The sequence below is a fragment of the Neopelma chrysocephalum genome, unplaced genomic scaffold, assembly GCF_003984885.1.
Source record: "Neopelma chrysocephalum unplaced genomic scaffold, ASM398488v2 Primary Assembly neopelma1_59, whole genome shotgun sequence".
NCBI lineage: Eukaryota > Metazoa > Chordata > Aves > Passeriformes > Pipridae > Neopelma > Neopelma chrysocephalum.
Window position 1 is genome coordinate 18,163,259 of NW_020897714.1, and position 22,738 is coordinate 18,185,996.

The window sequence follows — 22,738 nt, forward strand, 5'->3', positions numbered from 1 at the left end:
CTGCTCAGTGCAGTGGCCAGGCATGGCGCTCCACAGGTATTTGGGAATAAGCAACAATGTTTTGGGGCAGGACACACATACAGGCTCAAGCTCCTGTGAAATAGCTGACAGTAATTCTCCAAGCACAGTTTCCTTTTGCTGATGCTTGCATCCTCGTGCTGCTGCACCATGCTTTTGTGTGCAGCAGTGCTGCTCTTCTAAGGCTGTGGTGGCCTTTTGCACCGGTGTAGGAGGATTGTGAGAAGCTGACGGCCTTTCTAAGGGCGTCTGGTCTCTCTCTAGCAGCAGTCACTGTGATCAAAATGCTGCACATCAGCCAGACCATAAATAAATGGCTTGGCCTCATGTTTTAGGCACGATTAGTAAATGCAGTGCAAACTCTGCTGCATCTCTTCAGCTCCTCCATCTTCCTGCCATCTCCCCCCAAGCCCCGGCTGCCTTCCCCGCGCTGCGGGTAATGGAGAATTGACTTCATCCCTGTTGCTGATCCTCCCTGGGAGCTGTGGGGAGGATACATTCCCCACGGAGCCAATCTCCACTGGTCTCTCTCATTTCCAACCAGCCTGTGTGCTCAGTGTAGCTGGAATAAGGGGGAGTGAAAGTGTCTCTCTGACGTGCCTCGGTTAGCCAACGATGGTGCTTGCTCCCTTGTGGGACCGCCACTGCTGCTGGAGTAATAAACTAGAGGTATTTGGGGATTTGAGAGGAGAGCAAGGGAGCCAGGGATGAGCAAGACATTGTTGTACATCTCTTGAAACAGACACCACCACTGCATGGAGCTGAGTTCAGGAGACTGGGGAGCCCTGTCCCTGGCTCTGCAGAAACAGGGGTTTCTGCCACTGATGGGGTGGTTTGCAAATCTTTCCTCAGATCTCAGACGTTAGAAGGGGACTAAATCCATTTTATAGTCCTCAACCTCTCAAGCCTGTGCTAGCACACTACAGCCCTTCCTGGCAGCTGGGCATGAGCCAGCTCTCGGAGACATTTGATGGCAGGAAGCTCAGGGCACCTTGGCCAATGCTACAAGTGGCCAGGACCAGGATAAGAAGCACAGGTAGTCACTCTGTCCCTCCTCTAATTTCTGTGGCTGCACTGTCCCCCCCGACCCTCTTCTCTTCAGCCCTTTCCTACCCTCAGGGTAGCAAAATCCAGTTTTGCCCACATCACCACCCTACTACCACCTGCACTGACTCCTCTCCAGTTTCCCCAGTCCTCAGAGAGGTGTATCTCGCTCTGCCCCTTCCTGTCAGTGGTCCCTGTGAGGTACAAGCTCAGCAAGGCTGAACAGAGTTTTCTGCATCTTGCTCATGCTTCCCAGGCTCCTGTGCACTTCTCCAGCCTGCTGTCCACACTACAACCCCCACAGTGGGAATGACTCCAAAACCGAGCGCCGCAAGCAGCTTGGCTGCACGTGAGTCCATTCGCCAAGCCCAGCTGGGGAACTGCTCTGGCTGAAAAAATCCTCTTTTTAATTTTTTTTTTCTCCTGTTTTTTTTTTTAATCCAAATCAGTTCCTCTACCTGGTTTCCTCTGATTTCTCCAAAAGTGCCAAAGGGCAGCCTGGGATTAAGCGAGAGGATGGGGACACTGCAGAGTTCAGCCCACCAGCAATAGAGCTGCAATGTCCGCAGTCCAAGATGAGTTCAAACACTAAACTCTGGAGCTGCTTCCTTCTCCTCTTCCCCATAGATCAGGAGTGACACCTTCCCACAGACTATCCAGTGCCCAGAGGGCATGGCCACTGCTCTCAGTTAACAGGAGCTGGCTCGGAACAGAAATTCCTTCTCCTCTGCTGCTGAAGCCCTTTGAAATGTGTTTACATACCAGGCAGGAATAAAAAGTCAGAATATCACTGGTGTTTGGCCAGGAAATCATTCCTATTTGAAAACACTTGTGTCACTTGGATTTTTGATTGTGCTAGCAAAAATAAATGGGGGCACTGAAACAGGCATGGAGAAATCAGCAGATCAGGATGCTTGGACATCCCAGCTCCATAGGGCTTTCTCACTGGAGGTTGCCCAACGTGGGGCTTCACACCAAACCGTTTTGATTTTGATGCCCATTATATTTTCCTAATGTCTCAGTGGTTTGTGCCCACCAAGTCTACATGCCATAGCCCACTTTTGTGCTACCTCTTGGCCATGTGCCTACCCTAGATGGTCTGCTTAATGAGGTTTAGTGAACATACCTTATAATGAGGCCATCACGACTCCAGCGTTGCTGCCTGGGAGAGTTTCTGCAGTGACGCTGCTGCAGCTCAAGCTTCTCAGAGCCATTTTCCAGCATAGGGACTTCATCAGCCCTGGATAAGCTGAGAGCCTGTAGCAGCTCCCTTTGCCATCCTCCTTTGAACTCATTAGTGAAGATGCCAAGGCTTGACTAGATATTTAGTTCGCTGGCACTTTCTTAGGCCTCTGTGCCCTAAATAGCACTCAGCAGTCATTTGTCATCGCAGTCCGGGTTCTTCAGGCAGTGCACTTTCGCATAGCTGTATTTATAGCCTTGTCAATTTTCATTCTCTTTTTCAGGGACACAAAAATGCTTATATTCTCTGCTGAAATTTCCTGTCGAAGCTGCCACCCACCTGTGGTTCAATAAACTCCAGCCACCTGGTGTTGGTTGTGACAACATAATCTTCTCTCATCCCTTGAACTTCTCCAGGCATGGCTGCTCTTCTTCTGGAAACTGCCCTAATTTCTCTGCTGCTGGGCAAGAAGTTGGCTTTCCCAGTGAATGCAGTACCTTGCCAACACTTGGACCTCACATCTTTCCCCTGTCATAGAGTAGTAGAATTGTTTAGGTTGGAAAATATCTCTAAGACCATCAAGTCCAACCGTTAACCCAGCACTGCTATGTTCACCACATTTTGGTTTGTGTCATGGGGTTTGGCTGCCCTGAGGACACCAAAACCAGCATGCACGCATCTAGTTGTGAGGTGTGGGAGAGGCTGTGGCAAAGGCTCAGTGCAGCAGTGTGCTTCCCAGCTTCCCTGCGTGGGGGGTCCTGCTAAGTCTATGGCGGGTTTGGCAAACAGCCTGTGGAGGCGTCCATTTCTCCAGGTATCACAGCCCTGCTCCAACGCCCGGGTTCGAGAAATTGGTCTAATTAGAGAAGAGTGAAATGCTTCTCCTGCTTGGAGAGCTTCAGGTCCCCAGCCTACTCAAAGCTCCACATAAGACCATTAGCACGACGTGTCTCCCCAGAACTACACATTTGCTCACATGCTTGGCAGGCGGCCGACCAGATGTAGCCAGGCTGTCTGAAGGTGCCAAGCATAACAATTAACAGTGGCTTTGTGGTGGGATCGGCAATGGCAGCTGCAAATTGCAGGCACGTTCGGCCGCCCACCTTGCTGCCAGGCACAGCACAGTCCTCTTGCACCCCTCCAAGAGGCAATGCTGGGGTTCAAGGAGATCACAGCGAGGGTCCCTTGGTGCCCAACAGCTGCAGGACCTCAGTGACTTAGCGAGAATGAAGTCCAGTGGTGAAGAACACCAGCTAATATGCACCTCAGCTAAATCATTGGACATTGTACCTTATTTCTGTCAAAGTGCTGCATCTGTTTGGGTTTTTTCATGTTGATTTAAGCTGCAGTTCTGCAAACACAGAGTAACTTCATCCAGGTGAACAGCCTTGTGGAGTTTGGGAGGGATGCTGCCATGTTCCTTGCTTGCAGCAGCAGCCACAAGCTGCTTTATTAGGTCTTAATTACATCCTTGCTATCCAAAATTCTTAAATTTGCCACTAAAGGCAGATAGAAATAAAAATGTTGCGCTTTTACAGCTCAGATATTTGCAGCCATGAATAATACACTCACACACTCATTTACTAATGGATACACTTCTCCTCTAATTTCTTTCCCCCTCCAGACATTTGCAAAAGCTCTTTTCATTCCCATCACACCTTTAGTGAGCAGCAAGCCATTCTGTGTTTTGTTGCTCTTATCTCTTCTCTGAAAGCTTTTATTGACTGCATGTTGGTTTTGTTTCCTCACCTTTTCCGTTTCCCATATAGCCTTTTTTTTTCTTTTTTTTTTTTTTTTTTATTTTGCTGTTGTTGTTTCAAGCCTTCAGATCACCAAGAAGTCCCTTGTGGAGCTATTTTGGATATTTCTCACTGCAGCAGCTGAGAACTCCTGGAAGAGCTAATGACAGGAACAATAAGGAAAAGCAGTTGGCTCCAGAATACATTTGGATTGGGGGGTGGGGAGTTCAGTAAATTATTGAACTACCTGGATGAAGAATTCATATTAAAACCCATTTTAACTCAGTGCCTGACTCATTTGTATGTCAGAGCTGTGAATGTTTTAGGGATGAGCTCTGAAGCTGCTCCTCTGTATGTTTCTTACTTCAAACAGAGGGATGACCCTCTTCCCTCTTCATGCAGCAAGTGGTTGCAGGTAAAAATTGCTGTGGGTCACAGGAGGGCCGACTGGGGCCAGTCTCCATGCTGAACCAAAGAGCAGTGCCCGGCCAGCCCATTCAGAGATGAGTTTCTGTTTCTGTTCTCACAGCCACCATGCAGTGGCACCCACAGGAAACCTTTAGCCAAGGCTAAACTGCGTGACCCAGCCCGTTTGCTCTGCTTTGCCTAAAACTAGGCCCAGAAGCCTCCCTTTCCTGACGTGGGTGGCTGGTGCCCCTCGCACAGGAATTGCACAGTGGGTCTGTGGCGGAGATCTGGTCGAGACAAGGCACTGGAGCTCTACCCTCCTCCCACATGGTACCGTCCGCATGAGATAACTGCCTGCCTGGCTGAACAGGACCCTGCCCACCTTCCTTGGAGGTGATGGATGCACCAGTTTTTGGCCATTTTGCTGAGCAGGTTTGCAGCCAAGACAGAGTTTGAGAGGCTCTGGCACTGACAAGGGCAGGAGGAGCCCAGAGCACACAGGCAAACGAGAGGGGCTACCTGTTTTGCTTCAACTGCCAGCTGCCGCTGGCTGGAGCAAGGGACTTTCCGAACCGCTGGGGCGTAAAACCACTAATAGCTCGGCTTTGATCCCCCTACTTTGAAAAGAGTCCTGAATTTTCCAAAGCAACCAACTCTCATCAGAGGTTGGAGGCAGCTGCCTTTGCCCATTTTCACTTTGGTTTGGAGCTCTGCACCATGTATCTGGAAAAGCCCAACTAAATGTAGGAACCTCAGTTTTGGATGACTGGGCTTTTGGCTGCTTTTGGAAACAAACCACCATGGCTTCCCAAGATATTTTGGTGGCTGCTGGCCACCTTAGTCCACAGTAACCATAAGGTCTTTGTGCAGAAGCATTTCTGTAGCTTCCACACTGGGAGGTGTAGCGTTGGCTGCCCTTCCAGAGCCTCTAGCTCTCCGAGCCTTGCCTTTCCTTGTTACCAGTCCTTTGGACATTAAAGCAGCTGGTTTGCTGAGGACCTTGCTCCACAGAAAGGGGCTGCTGTTGCTTCCTGCCATCGCTTGATGTTTTTAAGGCAGAGAGAAGCTCTTTGCCCAGCTCAGGCAAAACCAGCAGAAGAAATGCAGAGTTTCCAGGTCACACTGTTCTTGAGAGATGAGGCAAAAAGCAAAAACAGGTTAGAAGACTCTTGAAACATCTAGCAGCGAGAGGGCCAATGCCCAAGCATTGCACATCCCAGAAAATTGAATCCTCTTTCTTGTGCCTTGGAAACACCTCATCTGACCTGCATTCTGATGTGGCAGATCCCTTCTTACAGGGCTCTTGCTGTTTGCAGCCAGTGAGCCCAAGCTGATGCTTGTTTGGGGGAAGCATAGAAGGAAAGATTCACCTCCAAGAAAGAAGCCATACCACTGAATCCATCCTATCTGCTCTGCCTCTCCTGAGCATTTCCAGGCTTTTTCTTTCCATGCTCCACTGGAGTCTAATCCCGCATACAGAAAATTCCTCACGCATTTTGCTCTTATTCCTTCAGGGCATCTGTATTCTCTTTCATTCTGTCTGGCTGTTCAACAGCCTGAACTCGGTTACTCTAATCCCTCCATCTTCAGTGATGTTCTCAGCTCCACATAATAAATATTAACAGCTTACACGTATCTTGGGGTTCTTATGCAAGAGCTCCAAATAGCTTTATGGTTCATACGCACATGGGGCTCACTTTATTTGCCAGCAAAATGCAGCCACCGATGAGACAGCAGTTGTTTAGCAACCTACAGCGACAACACACAATAGTTAAGACAGGAAGTGAAGATAAATATCGTATCCATTTGAAACTCCAGGAGGGGATTGGAGTTGGCAGAATACAAGTACTCATGCTGAATTTTAGCCAAAATGCTCCGAATAGCATTCCTATGCTTGCAGAAAGAGCTATAGGATTTAAAATACCTAACCTATCCCTGGTGGTTTACTTACAATTCACGTTAATGGCATGGATGTTTTAGGATGCCAACGGTGCTCTTCACCTGAGAAAGGCGTCACTTGAGTAATAAACTATACAGGATTACTCTAAAGCCCTTCCTTAGACATTCTAAGGAAGGAAAAATCAGACTATTTTGTATAAACAGCTATCTATTAGCTATCAAATTAAATGATACGTCTTTTAGGCAGATTCACCCTTCAGCTATGGTTTTCTCCACTCTGTGACAACGGGATGCCAATTGTGGCATTTTTTCAGTGGTGCCACAAACCCTTCTGCTATCTCCTAACACTGTCAAAACCTTAACGTGGTGGAAAAAAACATTCCTTCCTCTTCAGAGCATGGCAGCTGAGGGAGCAGAGACTCTGGTTGAGGATGCTACATTACCCTTGCATGGTGCAGAGAGCATTGATGGCACTGACATGGCCTTCTCTTTCAGACAGCTCTTTCTGAAGGTCCTTACAGGCAGTGGGGGGCTTACAAAGACCTCTCCAGTCTTTGCTGGGTTTTCTTCACACTCCTGGTGTGCAGTGAGGCGCACATAGCTTCGGTCCTCCCCAAGAGCATCTAAAGGCTTTGCATCATCTTCAGCCCTGCCGAATCCTCCACACGCTACTTCAGCCTGGCAGCCTGCTCACCTCACTGCCTACCCACAAGAACTGGGACCAGGACCTTCTCCTAGCCTGTCTCACTGGCTTGAGCACCTTTAATGACCCTCAGCCAATGCCCACAGCTCAGGGACATGCGGACATGCAGATATGCAGAGCATTCTCGCTGCTCATGTTCCAGGGACAGGGCTTCTCATTTCTACCCTTGTCTTGCAGTGGGATAGCTCTTGAAAAAGAAGATTATCTGCCTTTATGGCAGACTTATCATGCATAGTCAGATTTTAATTTGCCAGTTCCTCTCCAGCAGTCCTGTAGAGCATAGCTGCACTGTTTTTCTCTCTCTCTGTCTAGGACTTTCCATTTCTAGTGGTTTTGAATTTCACTACACTGCAAAAAGGTCCCTGCTCTTGTTTCTCCAGATCACTCTGTCCTATTCCATCCACTCCTTCATTTTAGAGGGGCAGGGGAGAGAAGGTTTTTCCACTGATTTTACTGCCTGCATCTTCCCCTCGCTCCCTGAGAATGATATTAAATACCAATATTCGCTCATGAGCCTCCTTCCCCTGTACACAATGTTCAGTTTGTTTCTTTGACCCAGAATCCTAAGCCATGGCTTATGTAGCATGTACAGAAAAACCATTTTCCTCAACTTTTTCCCAGTGGCTGTACAGACACAGCTTAGTGTGATCCACCCGCTCCTACCCACTTTATTTTTTTGTACTTCCTAAATTGGCAATGATGCCAAAGGATCAGTTTGTTTTGCATGATCTGCTTTATATAAGTGTGTTTGGCAATTCTTAAACTTTTATCTGGAGCATCCACTTGCTGGAATATTTCCCATTGGAACTGTTCTCGGTATAAGTTCGCAAATACCATAGATAAATGGGATGGGGGAATAAGCAAGAAAAACTTGTTTACACAGCTATTGAAATCTGTGCCAGGTTAGGGAACACAGAATAGGATAAAACCTTTTCAACTCCATTTTAGTCCATATCAGGATCACACTGTCCTATTAAATAGCCACACGACAATCTGGAGGATACAGTCCCCAGGTCAAATGACATTTTGGAGCAGCTCTGCACAGCAAGGCCAGGCTAGGCTCAGATACCTGAACTCTCTGCTCTTCGCAGGGCAGAGGCAAGGGCAGAGGACAGGGTTGAGGGACAGCCAGCCCCTGCCTTGTTCAGCCTTGGGGACAAGGCACCAAACCTCACACAACTCTGCTGCCTTTGCCTCTCCACACCACTGAACGCCACCTCCCTGGCGGGGTTGGAAGGGTCTCAACTGGAGGTGTCTGTGCTGGCACATTCAGCACACCCAGACTTCCTGGGAACTACAGGGGGGCAGGGAAGGACAAGCTTCTGCAGGCAGCCCAGCAGCACCCGAAACCCCGCAGGGCAAAGCCGTGCCAGTGGTACCTGGAAGGGGCAGTGGCAGAGAGCCACCCACCTACAAGCAAGGGATTCCTGTTGTGCCTTCCAAAGAAACAGGCATTTCTCACAGCTCTGATTCTGCCCACGTCTTTCTCAGTGAACTCAGGTCTTGCCTTGGGGCACTCAGTGCTATTTGATTTATCCAAAGAGATGAACCCCCTTCTTCTCCTTTCCAAGCTGGCATGCCACAGGTGCCTTGAACCTGCACACATCAGGGTTTGGCAACACACTGGCCTTAATTGTAGCATCCATCCCCTGCTACATCATCCTTTTCCTCTCCCATTCCCCTTCTTCCTAAGGTGACAAGCCTGAAAACAAAAATACATCCAGGAAGGAACCCAGGCCAGTTCTTTCACTTGCCCCTTCTCCTCTATTCCCTCTAACCTTCTCGTGTCTTTGCCTGGTGCCTCATCACAACTCCCCGCTGAGGTACCAGGCGCTGCGGCACAGCGGTCAGACCCCCCCCCAAAAGCCTCCCGTGTTTGCTGGGGAAAGGCAGGGAGAGAGGCGGGCTGAAGGGGACGGCTGGAGGAGAGAGGGAAGAGCCTCGCTTGCCGCCTGCCGTCAGAAAGCTGAACTGAAGATCGCTGTGATCCCGAAGCCTCCACCAGCTAGTCCATGCCTCGGCTCACCCGACGTGCAGCCAGCAGACCAGCAGGAACCCTCCTCTCCTCTCTGCACACCTCCTCGCTCTGACACGAGGGTGCGCATCTGCATCTTCAAGGCATCACGATATGGTTGTGCATTCCAGCTGTGTACTACCAGGTGCCTGTACAGGAAAACTGCATTACAAACTCCACCTGCCCTATACAATTTTCCAGATGGCCTGAATTAAGGGAAATAATGTGCATTTTACCTTCAAAAAACAATAACCTGAATTTATAATTTAACTCCAAGCCATAATTCAGTGCCAAAGCTCAGCAAACAAGTAAGCAAAGAGCTTATGCTTTTAAGTCACCAGCAAGGGCTCAGGCCACTTTACAGCAGAAGCTTGCCTGCTGCTAGGTGCAACCCTCTGTTCTGGAATAGAGGGTTTCACCAGGAGCTGTCACACCCACATATGACATTATAAGGAAGAGAGCAAGCCACATAGGTGCCAATGACCGTAGCTATAAGTTATTTATTCTGCAAAATAGAGGTATCTTCTATGGAGTTGAACACTGGAATCACAGCATTATGAATGGAGTTGTGGAAACTTTATGACAACACACACACGCAGGCACACGTGTACACCTACACACACACACACGCAGCCTTTGTACAGGCCTCGCCTCTTGCACTATCCAGAAGGAGCCCTCTCTGCATCTTTATTTGCAAAAACCTGCAGCGAGGGTTGCATTCAAGACCCCTTCCCCTGTTCACAGGGCTTCCAAGGGAATGAGGCTGGTCAGGATTGGGAGCATGGCACAGGCAACACGTGTGTAGTGCACAAGCTCCCCTGCCCAGTGTCCAGCACATCCTGTGTAGGAGTTAGCTCTGGGCAGAACACAGCCCTCAGTGGAGCACTCACTCTTTGCCTCAGTCTTTGCTCTCGCAGCCGAGCTTCAGGTGTCTGCAGGAGGCAGATCACCATGTTAGGACACAGTCAGTGCTCCCTGCTCGCCATGGTCCATGTTCCAAAGCCGGTAAAACTCTGCAAAATCCACGTAGGGCTCCACACGCCCATCCTCATCTGGCTGGAGTGAGTGGGTGGGCCGGGAGCGGAACAGACCTCCATCTGAACTTGAGCTGCTGCTCTGTGTGTGAGTATTAGTCGACTGGAGCGTCACAGTTGGGCTTTGGCTATGGAGAGAAAAAGAGAGAACACAAGTACCTTTATGTTAGACAAGAAAAGCACCAGAACAAGCACCAGTTTCTTCACAGATCAAGCTATCCTAGCAAACAGTTGCAGTCACTTGCTCTATGAGAACACTAGTAGACTTGAGAGCTGATTGGAATTGACAAACATCAAAGATATCTGATTCACATTAACTTGAAGGCCTTAAATACAGGCATCTGATGAACAGGAGAGGCAGCAGAAAAAAAAATAATTAAAAAAAAGTCCAAAAAAAAAAGGCATGCACTCTGCTGGCCTCCCCATACCTATAACAGTGTGAGCTTTATGGGAAGAGTCAGGCAGCAAAGAAAGCTATTCTTGTGTGACCTGTGCTGCAGCCAAAGCAGCTCTGGTGTGTCAGCTTCATTGTTTCTGGAGCTGCAGAACACAATACCCACAGCACTTCTTCACTTTGCAATGTGTACACACACCATCCTGTGACAAAGGCTCAACCTAAACCACAGCCATTAACTAGTATGATCCCGCAAAGTGAATCCAAATAGGATCCAGTTCTAAGCTTTATACACTTTTTTCCTGGCTTCTGAGGCAGTGCAGCCTCTCCAGCAGCCTTACAGGTGGCCTGCGTGGTCTCTCTTCCTCACTAAAATGAAGGGACCCACACTCCCTCTGTGCACAGTACCCAACACACTTGGCACACAAGATCCAAAGAGAAGGGCTGCTCGCTGCCAGAGTGCCCTCCACGAACAGCAGCAGATGCTGCTCCCAAGGCATGTTGCCAGAGCTGGCTTCAGAGCTGTTCGCTTCACTCATTCCCACTCCTCACACAATCGCTTTCCAGCTAACACAATTTGCTGGCTGTCAATACTGCAGTCGGGGGGGCCATGCTCCAGATAAGGGAATGACTGACGGGTAACTGACAGGTGTCTCTGCTTTGCAATCACTTTACACCGTGTGAGGTGCAGGAAAAACTGTGAGTAGCAAGAGAGCAGGACTTTACTTAGTGAGGGTAGGGGTGGCTTCATCCAGAGTTGAGCTGCTGTGGGCACCATTGACCATCTGGCCTTGGGAAGGCATTACAAGAGACAGCGTGACACTTGTCTTGCTTGTGCTTTGGGAGCTGGAATATGGCACAGAGACTGGGTAGACACGGCCTCCTGAGAAGGGAGAAAACAGAAGTCATAAAATGCAGTTGAGACATGAGCAACTGAGGGTGCAGCACAGCAGAAAAGAGGGCCCAAAGAACCCAAGAATTTATATGAAAGTGCCTTTATTAGATGCTGTACAGTATTCTATAAAATTGTCACAGACTCCACATGTCAAAAGTCAATAATCTGTTTAATAAGAAAATTCCTTCTACCCCAAGTACCTCCTCTCCTGATATGAGGTCAGTTCTGGATCAATCAAGAGATCTTATCTTCCCCCCCTCCATTTTGTCTCATTCTCCCCCCAACACACCTTGCGTTGGCGTCAGCGTGGGCTGGCTCATCTCACCCAGGGGGTACCCAAAATTCCTCACAAGCAGCGTCATGTCTTCATGACGGGGACAGAACTTGGACCGCTCCCCACCACTGGCAAAAGTGTCACAGTGGATCCGCTTAACCCGGTCCACTACTGCTTGTGCCACAGCATCCAGAGACGTCTGCTTGGCAAACTCTGTGGCTATCATGGCTGCAATTTCCTGAGCAGAGAAGGAAAAGAAACATCAGAGGAAGGATGTTTAGGAGACTTTGAAGGAAACCTTTTCCTGCCATCTGATCTAAGAGTTTTTATGGCAACTCATCTGACTCATCTGAGCTTACCCATCTCACCTGCTGATATGTGCCCTTGTGCCTTGAATCATCCCACTCCCTTTTAATGGGCTACTCTTAAGGGACAGGCAGCTGCCTAGAAGAACTGGCTTGGCAAAGCAGCTCCCATACTATTATAGACTGGAATGTGGTGGCACAGGCATTCAACCTGGCCAGCACTGACAGGACATATGAGGAGGACAGTCTATAAGAGAGCAGCTGAAGTGAGTCAATAGCCCAGGGAACGTTTCCTGTGTGAGCCAGCTCACCTGGTTGGCCTGCCCAGGCCCATGAGCTGCCTCCAGTGCTTTGTAGAGCCCTTCAGACATGAGCACCAAGAAGCCAGTCACCCCATCCAGCGAATGCCCTCCGTGGATTTCAGGCTCTGCTATAATGGGCTTAGATTTAGCAGCACTGGAAAGAGACGGTGTTATTTAGCATTTAATGGTGACATATGGAGTGATGGTGTGAATGGAGTGATCATGAAGAAAAGGAGGGCTTGAAACTCCAAAGCTGAGTTTTTCTGACCTGAGCAGTTCAATGTCAGTATAGCCGTATTTGACTTTGTAATCTCCAATGCGTCGAGTGCTTTCCTGCCCACGAATAGTTCCCACTTGTTTTATTTTCCCTGCATCCAAGCCTGCCAGATTGAAAACCAAAAATGTTTAATTAACTTTGTGAAACTTGGAGAACTTCCTCTGAGAAAAGAAATATCTACAGCTGAATAGAACTGTAATACAAAAGAAGATGCTGAAGATTCATCAGGAGCCATACAGGGAGAAAAGGAATAGCAGTTTGCTGTGTTCCAAAGGACACTTTTTCATTACTTGTGATCTGGGAAGGAGAGAAAAGGAGGGAGACACGTGCAGCCCAAAAGGCACACTGAATGCAACAGTTGGCCCCGAGACAAAGCCCACATCCTGGTCCAAAGCCACCAGCAGCAGCTGGCCTGCGCACGCAGGCATTTGCCGAAAAGCCAGGAGAACATCTGCGCCTGTCAGCTCTGGACTGTGTGATGGGAGGAGAAGGCAGGAAGGAGGAAAACATATGTGAAGGATTCTGCTTCTTCTTCCGTCTATTATTGATCCCTGTCCCTAAGCTCCATATGACAATTTCCCTAGTACACTAGACTGCAGAGAGAGGTTGCGGAGTCTCCCTCATTGGAGATATTCAAGAACCATCTGGATGCAAACCTGTGCAATGTGCTCTAGGATTGCCCTGCTTGAGCAGGGAGGTTGGACCAGATGACCCACTGTGGTTCCTTCCAACCTTACCCAGGTTGTGATTCTGAGATTCTGAGAAAAGGATAACTATCTAGAAGAGACACTGAATTTGCTCAAGTGCTCAAATTGATGTGGGCTGCTCCTAAGCTAAGAACAATAACCAAATATTTATAAATTTAAGGGGATATACCCCTGGCAGGGGTTAGGAAGTAATCCCAGCTTGAAGAAGGTTCTAACAGAGACCATCTGGGTGCAGCTACTATTTGAGGCAGGACTCAGACCAGATGAGCCACTTACCTGGCAACCCCCCTTTCCTGGTTATACCTAGAGCTAACAGTCAGAAAACACAGAGATTTTAACTAGGGATGACTGTCCTCAGTACAAGGTGAAGGCAGGGGTCCAACTGAAACGCTCCCTTTGAGTCAAACCAAGCCTCGCTGCACAGATGGCTCCACACCTACCCCAGCAGTAAGACACAACTCCTCCATCTGCTGCAGACCACAGCTGACTCATCAACACGGCCTGGCTCATTTGCCAGCTCCGGGCAGGGGGGTACATGCCACTGACAAACACAAACACAGGGAGGCCCAGAGCACACTGGAGAGGTTGTGTCTAAATCACTCTCCCAGAGCACCAAACAAGTTGTGATGTGCTGGTGAAGAGCCATAAAGGCACAAGACCTCTCCCTCCCTTCCCCAGATGGGTGACACAGGGACCATCATGACAAATGCTATCCCCACTACCTCTTAACACTGTGCTTCAACCTAGCCCTACAACAACCTCCTCTGGGCCCCCAAAACAGCCTGTGCACACTGTCCTGTTCCACAGGCTCTTCCTTCTCCTGGGACTGCAGGCAGGAGCGCCACTGCTGTGCCAAGTTAAGGTCAGTATATCTAACGGATCCCTGTCCTCCTATGGACTGCAGCTAAATTCTGCATTTTTGGCAGTAGAAAGGCAATCAAAAGGTCTCTTTCCCAGGATTCCTGCATTCAGTCTTCTGTTTCATAACACATATCCCTAGTGCAGGAATAGGAGTAAAAGAGGAAATTACAGAGAAATAGAATAAAACAAGACCCAGCAGCAGAAATTACCACATCAACAGCCTCACCAGATAAGAATATATCTGCCAGGTAAACCTAATGAAGAATGCCACCTTAGATCTACCTAAATAAAAGTACAGAACATAAGTATCTCAATAAGAAGAATTTGGTACTAGCTATCACACAAGTGGTCTGGGTTAGCTCTACACCAAGAAAGAAAACATGTCAAACACTGTAAAGGAAAAGGGAAATTGCCTAAAGCAAAATGTCAGCTCAATAGTTACTGATGTGAGAGCAGTAAATGCCAGTGCTTGGCCTGCCTCTCTCTGAAGTGAAGCTGCTTTTTTGCAGCAGCAGCTTGTACAAAGGCATATTGAAACGTACCATCCTGAGGGCGCAGCATCACACAGAACTTAACCCAGCTCAACTGTGGTTTGCCTCCACAGGAGCACTCATATATTGTCCACCTCACTTCTACCCTCTGGCTGTGTGCATCCACTCCTGCCTTCCTATCGACTCCAGCAATTACACAGCTGGAGGGCAAATCAATGCCAGTTTGGCAGCAGGACACAAAACTACCACTCAAAACTTGAATCAAAAGGATAGTTTTCTACTAGGTCAGTGAGCTGAGCTTACTCACTCTGTAGCCTCAGAATGGCTAGAAAGGCACAAAAAGAAGGCACTGAACTTGTCACCTGAAAACACAGTAAGCTTCTTTTTGTAGTCATTTATTGTTTCCAGTGGCTTGAGTCATTCTTGGTGCCCCAGATAAACAGTCATGCGATGTTCTCCGCTAAGAACATGAAACCCAAACTCACCCAGCTGAGAGAAGCGAAAAAGTTCATCCTCATTCTCTGTTGTATGGTCCACGTTGAGCTGAGTCACTTGCAGCCCATCCACCGTGGACTTGCACAGCAGTGCCCGATTGGTACCTGCAGTGGGAGCAGCGAGATGAGGCACCAGATAGCTCTGCCATTAAGAGGGAGAACATATCCCAGTGGAAAAGGAACAGACAGGGGAATAAAGACAGAAAAAGAAAAGAAAGGCTCATGTACTGTCTCATCATGATTTCCAAAAAGTAGCCTTGCTAGCAGCAGAGTAGGCCTGCTAGGCAGTTCTTCATCCAGACCTGAGCCAGTACCTCACAAGAAAGTTCCCTATTTCTCAGTGAACCTGCACCACTTCTCTCAACCCACTTTCCCTCTGTTCTTTGGTCATACAGCCAACCTCTGCAGGGATAAAGAGCCAGGTTGATTTCAAGTGCTCCTGTAAGTAACAAGCATATCACTGCTTGGTCACAGACCAAAGAAACTGTCCCCCACATTCAAATTTCTTTTATTTCCTACAACAGCTGCCATCCTCAGGAATGCCAAGAGTGAGCCACTGACAAAAACCAACTCACCCACATTGGCAATGTAGAGCTTGTTGTTGAGAACGACAGCCACAATAGCCATGGCTCCTCCAGAGATCTCCTGCTCTACAACCTTCAATCTCTCCACAATCTTCTGGTACTGAGAAGGGAGTTGGTGGTGAGGGACACCCTGGAACCCAAAATGAGGGAGAAGCTTGAACACACAGTCCACAACACAGAAATCACAGCTGAAATAAAAATTCTGTAGGGAGAGGACTTGACACGTCTTAGCTTTGTGTCAAGCTTGTGCAAGACACAGTATTTTTTGTTCAATCCTAGCAAATGACACGGCTTCAATAAGGTTCTGGAGCAGACAGTCCAGTACACCTGAAGAACAAAACCCACAGTTGCCCAGATGCCATGCAAATTCGAGGCCTTGCCTCTCCTCTGCATCATATGGCTTTGTTCTGGAAGAGCCACATGTACAGCCTGAACTCCCTCCATGATACACTCAGTTCCTCACTCAGATAACCAATGACAGGTCTAAGTAGTGCCAGTATGAACAGTGGGAACTCTGGGAAATGGACCAAAGGGCTTGCTTCACTTCATGCAAGCTCCCAGAAGAGAACCACAGAGAAGTAATTTTCACTTACAGCCTCCCTTGACCAAACTGACTAATATGCCCAAACCTTATCCAGCAATCTGGAGCAGGGGACCTCTCCATCAGTCTCTGCTCTTAAGGTTACATTACCTCTGGTAGCTGGGACTGCAGGCTGGCCTTCTCTGCCAAGGCATCGTCAATGGACTCCAGGAAACTTCTTTCCACCACATCAAAAGCCTAAAAAAAGGCCATAAAGAAAAACTAAGCTCTTATCCAATGCCTACAGACCTTTGAAGCTACCCATCCCCACCTATCCAAGACTGGCTCATAAGAGTGGATGATCACTGTACATACAGATATTCAAGGATCACTACATCACATTGAAACACAATTGTTTCAGTGCAACTAGTTAACAGCTTGTAAAAACAGCCTGTGACAACTCAAAACCATAAAAATTACATTCACAGCAATGTCAGAGACCTATCTGATCTTGTGTGTTGATTTTAAGAACTTGCCTTTCACTCAAGAAAGCACACTCACAAATCCATCTCCCTATACATTAACTTCTCCCTTTCACTCACTATCATCTCCCTCACAGGCTGACTTGTTCCTACATGTCCAAGGAAGAGTAGCTGCAGCTTCCTGGAGAGCTCTTAGCACTGTGCTGACGGAGCCAGAGGGACAGATGGGTGTGAGGCGGGAGTGAAACAAAGCACTACAGATGCTCGCCATGAGTGCAATTGTAACCAGCGGCAGATGTTTCCAACCTACACAGAAACCAGATGCTGCTCCCCTGATGGCAAAAAGAGGAGGTGGGTAGTGTGAAAAGCAGCAGCCGTTCCCACTCAAAGCTTCTTTACCTGCAGCAGAACTCGACGCACGTCAGCATCGCTGTGATCTGCATGTAGCTGGCCCAGCAGCAGTTCTGCAGAGAGCCTCTGACCCACGAAGTTGGTGACTCGGTTGCCATCATAGCCATTGAAGACACCATAGAGGTAGCAGTTGTTCTCACTCCTGCCAAGAGGGCAGAAGCAAAGAGGTCACAGATGTCTGTAAGACACAGACACAAGTAACAAGTTCCTCCAGGCACCTCCTGCATGCTCAGGCTTCACCCTCTTCTTCTGAGCCCTGTGTGACAAACTACATATCACTTTTACCTGCCCTTGTGCATGCAGGAGTCTGTCCCATGTGCAACCCACTTACCTGAATTTTAGCCAGTTATCCTCCAAGGGGTGACCCTCTGTGCCCTTGCCATCTGCACTGTACGAACGGTTCGGAGCAGAGCCCACCCCGGAGAGATGGCAGGATGGCAAGTCATCTGTCCAACTGGGCTGCTGTTCCTGGGAGACAGGAAGAGGAAAGAGACCATGTAAAACCCAAGCAGCTTGAAGTGAGGATCCTGGTCCACTACAGGTTACAAGTCCATCCCCACTCTCATCTCAACCCTTCTCCCTTTGCAAACAGGGCAGCACACCACACCAGCTAATAACTTCACATTTCCGTGCTGCAGAACAGGACCACTTATCACCTCCCTTCCCTCTGAAGCTGAGCTCTGGCTGCAATTTGTCTCTTGCTAACAAGAAACCTCAAGTTAAATTTGCATGGGATTACGCTTGATACAGCATTGCTCTAGCTTAGCTATTCCTATGGTGAATCAGACCCTCACGCATCCCTGGCACAGGAGTACAGGGAAGGCTCTGGATCCCCGATGGAGTACTCACCCAGGACAAAGGGACAGGGGCCCGGTGCTGCAGCCAGCTCTTAGGGAGACACCCCTGGGGCCGCCATCTCCCTCACGGCCTGCAGTCGCCAGCTGCCCCCTCACACAACGGGGCACCCCGAAGCCCGCAGCACTGGCACGGCCCACCCCCCCCTCAGCGACCTGTGGCCCCCCCAGCGCTGCAGAGCAGCAGGTCAGCCCAGGGTGCAGATCGCTGACCCCTCAGGGACGCTCGCCAGCCTGAACCCCCTGCCCTCAGGCGGCACAGGGGATGGCAGGGCAGCAACCCACCGCCCCGCTCAGGGCGGACCTCCCCCTTCCCACATGGCAGCGCGGGGGGCGGGTGAGGAGGAGGCCCGGAGACACCCTCGCACCCACCTGGGGGGTGCGTGTGCGCGGAGGGGGGGAAGGTGCCACTCACACTCTGCAGCAGACTCCTCCTCTGCGCCGCCATCTTGCAGCAGGAGCGGCCGCCTCCCGCCCGCCCCGCGCCGCCCCAGCGCCGGGTCCGCTCGGGCTCCGCCTCCCGCGCTGAGGCGGTGCTGGGTAGAGCCGGAGGGAAGTCCCACGGAACTGGAGTAGTTCGAAATTTCCCTGTCACTACACCTTCTTTCTTGTCGAGGGAGAATGAAGACATCTCCGTTTCTTACCCATGGCCTTCGGTTGTGTGAGAAAGAAGCACCTGTTGCCCGCCACTGCCAGCGCGCGCACGCGTGTGTGTGGAGGGAGAGGGGCAGGGTTGTGAGGATCATGGAATCATCAAGGTTGGAAGAGACCTTTAAGATCATTCAGTCCAACCATCAACCCAGCACTGCCACTGTAACTAACCCCTACACGACTAAACCATATCACCCATTGCCAGATCCAGACACCTCTTAAATACCTCCAGGTATGGTGGCTCCACTATCTCCCTGGGCAACCTATTCCAATGCCTGACCGCTATAACAGTGAAAAGAAATGTTCTAATATCTCTGAATCTCCCCTGTCTCAGCTTAAGGCCATTTCCTCTAGTCCTCTCACTGCAGACACGGTAGGAAAGATCGGCCCCCACCTCACTATGACCTCCTTCCAGATAGTTGTAGAGAGTGATGAGGCTCCCCCTGAGCCTCCTCAAGACTAAATAGACCCAGCTCCCTCAGCCATTCTTCATAAGACATGTTTTCTAGACCTTTCAGGAGCCTCGTTGCCCTTCACTAGACAGCCTTCAGCACGTCGATGTCCTTTTTGAAGTGAGGGGCCCAAAACTGAACACAGTACTTGAGGTGCAATGTGTACTGTGAATCCTGAATCCTGTGAAATGGGGTCACCTTGGGTGCCAGAGAGCCCTGAGGGAGCCTGGTGTTGAAATGGTTTTCTTAGCAGTGCGTTATGTTCCAAGCAACCTCCAGGGAAGACCTAGCCCAGGTACAACTCTCAGCTCTCTCAGCTGCATCCTGCTCCATAGATGCCACATGAGGCATCAACGTGTCTCAGCTTTGAGTCTGTCTCCTGCCCTTTCCCACCCCTTTTGCAGGCTATAAAAAGGACACAGTTGGACCGTGCCCTCAGGGCAGCAATGGGAAGGTGTCTAGAACAGCTGACAGGTGGTTCTCAATATCCACTGCGCTTCGGAGCAGTTCTTGGTGGTCTCGAGTCAGGCACAACAGTTAAATCACTTGTATGCCTGCCTGAACAATACAGACAAAACCAGAGGTCACTGATTTTGATCTTTAAAATCCTTTCTAGGCAGACACAGCCTGTTTCCATTGACTTGGTTCGGCTGGGGCAGGAGGGAAGACATGAAATTCATTCTCACCACTTTCTTGACATTCTAAGTTAGCAGAAGAGCCCTCCAGGAGTGTGAGTGGCATTGGCTGGCATTCAGGCTGGGCAGAGGGGGGCTTGGGGAAGAATGTGTTTCCCTGTGTGAATCGTGGCTGAAGGGGCTCCAGGATGAGAGACGTGCAGTTTCAGTCATGAGTAGTAGCAGTGCAGCTGTGGTGAGGGTGGGAGTGTTAAGTAGTCTTGACTTCCAGCAGTGGCTTGATACTCTTTTAATGACATCTTTGTGGCAGATATATTTGATTCAGATGCACTTCAGAAATAATTGCCAGTTAATTAACCTCATTCTATGGAACGATGGTTTTTGCTGCAGAGGATTCTGCCGGAGATTTTGAGCTTCCTTTCCTGTAAATCTTCTGTCTATTGTTTTGTTACATCTCTTTTTTCTGAATATGCAAAGATTACAGATCCTTCTCCTTCACACAAGGCTCTCAAATACACAGCCATTCAAGCAGAGTTAGGTACACAGGCAGAATTACTTTTTTTAAAGGTTATATTGGGCAAAGATAGATGAAAATGCTAAATTTAGAACCTCGGTCTACAAACAAGTTTCCTCATGGTTAGGCTTCTGTATAAGCTTGGTCTCACTGATGTCATTTGGAGTATTCCTGTGGATAAAGCTGTGAATAGGTACAAATAATTAAAGGAATGGGTCTCAAATCTGTATTAAAAGTAGGATGGACAGATTTTGTACTGACAAAGATTTGTTTTCTTACCAGTATCAAGAATTCCCAGTGCTGCAGAAAAATGCAGAGCACAGCATTGTCCGTGCCATTAAAAATCTACAGGCAAGTGTCTTTGCTTTAAAACGCGATGACACTTTTTCAGCATTGCAGCAGCAGCTTATGGTTATTTAATGCCATTGAAGGTTGCAGTCATGCACCTTGATGAATACAATCAGACTCTGTCCTTCCTTAGAGCGCCACTGAAATCAGCAAGGCTTTGGGTGTGCTCAGAACTGCCAGCATGTATTGCACTGCAGGACTGGGAATTTAGGAGTAATTTCTGTCTTTTTCTATCCATAAGTGAGTGCTTTTGAGACCAAAAAAAGCAAGAGTCTGTGTGAGGGTGCGATAAGGCGGAACGTGAACTCAATGAGAGAGCAAAACAACTTTCCTAAAGATACAAGATAGAAAACCTGCCACTTTCCTTGTTTGTACAATGACTTGTCATATCTTGCAGTTAAAAATGTGCCCTGTTCCTAATTTAAATATCTGGCTTCAGCTCATAGTCACTAATCTTTGTCATTCTGGTTTATTTTTTTCTGCCAGTTTGGGCTGGAACATAGACCTGGTGCAAAGCATTTTTTTCTTGATGAAAATACTTGTGCCAGATTCTGCCTGGATATTTCTGTAGTTCTGTCACTGAGCTTCTGCCCTAACTTTGAGTGAGACAATTAACTACTTGTCCTGGAGAAAAAGTGAATGGTAAGATTTAGCAAACAAGGCCATTTGCAGTGTTAAATGCACATTTGTCCAGCATTTCAGAGTCCTCCAAAGGAAAGTGCTACTGAAGCTGGTGTGCTGCTCTGTGAATGTCTGCTCACAGAGACCAAAAGCTTTGTGCAGCACTTGAAGATGAAATACTGCACCGAGTTTTTGTTGGCTGTACTGATCAAACTTATTTTATCTTTCACTTACGCTTCTTACTTTCTGTAAATCCTCTCAGAAATTACCATGCTTTATTCCCATGCAGCCAAAATCTCCCCAGGAATGCAGGACATTGGTCACTGAACCTCACCATCCATGCACAAGTAAATGAATTATATGATTCAGTGCCTACCACATATACTGCTCCCTCTCTCACATTAAACTCCCACATTTCTCATTCCTCTTTCTCTCTCTCTCTCTCCCTCTCTCTCCTTTTGTAATAACTCTCATATTTTCTCTGTCCGCAGTGCTAGGGATTATACACACGGTATTTCTGGTGCCAAGCTGTACCGCTGCCTTCCTGTTTTTACCAAAGTTTTCTCTGCAGGAAAGGAAGAAGCATGGTCACTGCTTGGCTGCTGGATGAAAGATGAACAGCATGACTGAACAACATGCCATGGGGAGCAGGGAGCTTGAGGCAGCCTCAGTGCAGTGCTCTTGTAGGCACTTGGAAACCGTACACAATGGGAATCATATGCAAAATCGCCAGCAGAAGCCATCACATCACACTTAGTTTCTCTCTACTGATCATGTGTGAGATATGTTTAGGGAGATTTTTCTTTCTGTCTTGTTTTAATGATAATGGAGGTTGGGGCTTGTTGCCTTGGAGTTTTTGATTTTTTAATTTTTATAGGTTTTGAAGTAGTTATGCAGTGAATGTAGATTTTAGAAGTAGCTGTATTATATCCCTTACCCTTTAGCATAGTAGTTACACATATACCCAACCCTATTACCCCAATTCTATATCAGTTCCCCTAAATTCCAGTAGCATATTTAGTCTTCTTTTCAAGGTAGGCCTTCATTCTGTTTAAGAACATCTGCCTCCTGGCCTGGACAACAAGATATCACCCAGGACTTTGGAAAGCCTACAAGGACTTTACGTGCTGCAAAGAAGAAGAAGATGAGGAAGAGAGGGCCCCAAAACACCCTTAGACTCAATTCCCGAGGGGCGGGGCGGGGGCAGAATGGGGCAAAGGCCAGGGGATGGACAAGCGGGAATTGGCTGGACATCATTATAAAATTATAACGCCTGGGTCAGGTGGTGCGCACGTGGTTTGTATCTTCATTAAAACCTTCCCTTATCTTACCTCCTCCTTAAATTGCCCCAGAGGTTTTTTTTTCTCCCTAAATCTTTTAGCTAACAGGCTGGAAAGGAAAGTCATGATTTTTGGCAAGGCTTGCAGGAGGTAATGTGGAGAAAAAGAAGGGTCTTTCTGACAGAGCCAGCTTGCTGCACTGGCTCTGTTCCTACAGCAGACAGAAGGGTGGTGGAGAGGGTGGTGGTGTGAGCCCTCACGCAGCTCCACCCTGAGGTCTCCCTGTCTACCTCTACCAACTTTAACCTGATGCTTCCCACAGGCACAGGTGCCCTAATGCTCCT

At 48.5% G+C, this 22,738-nt stretch overlaps 1 protein-coding gene across 1 annotated transcript; it reads right to left on the reverse strand.

The window, feature by feature from the left end:
• Nucleotides 1-9,482: 9,482 nt before the first annotated feature.
• TAB1 (TGF-beta activated kinase 1 (MAP3K7) binding protein 1) lies at nucleotides 9,483-19,135 on the reverse strand. The gene is made up of 11 exons (XM_027680204.1): nucleotides 18,309-19,135; nucleotides 17,371-17,507; nucleotides 17,028-17,181; nucleotides 16,318-16,404; nucleotides 15,618-15,756; nucleotides 15,034-15,147; nucleotides 12,481-12,592; nucleotides 12,222-12,366; nucleotides 11,621-11,843; nucleotides 11,163-11,319; nucleotides 9,483-10,170 (listed from the first exon to the last, which is right to left on the reverse strand). Exons 1-11 carry the CDS (start codon nucleotides 18,522-18,524, stop codon nucleotides 9,963-9,965), a joined length of 1,692 nt encoding a protein of 563 aa, XP_027536005.1. The 5' UTR covers nucleotides 18,525-19,135; the 3' UTR covers nucleotides 9,483-9,962.
• Between the last annotated feature and the right edge of the window lie 3,603 nt (nucleotides 19,136-22,738).

Excerpts from the sequence above, each read along its gene's own strand:
- TAB1 (XM_027680204.1), bottom strand. The coding sequence starts at position 18,524 with ATGTCTTCATTCTCCCTCGACAAGAAAGAAGGTGTAGTGACAGGGAAA. Across the intron at positions 15,757-16,317 it reads TGCAGTCCCAGCTACCAGAG|GGTGTCCCTCACCACCAACT; the intron begins GTAATGTAACCT and ends TTTGGGTTCCAG. Across the intron at positions 11,844-12,221 it reads GGCCTGGGCAGGCCAACCAG|GAAATTGCAGCCATGATAGC; the intron begins GTGAGCTGGCTC and ends TTCTCTGCTCAG.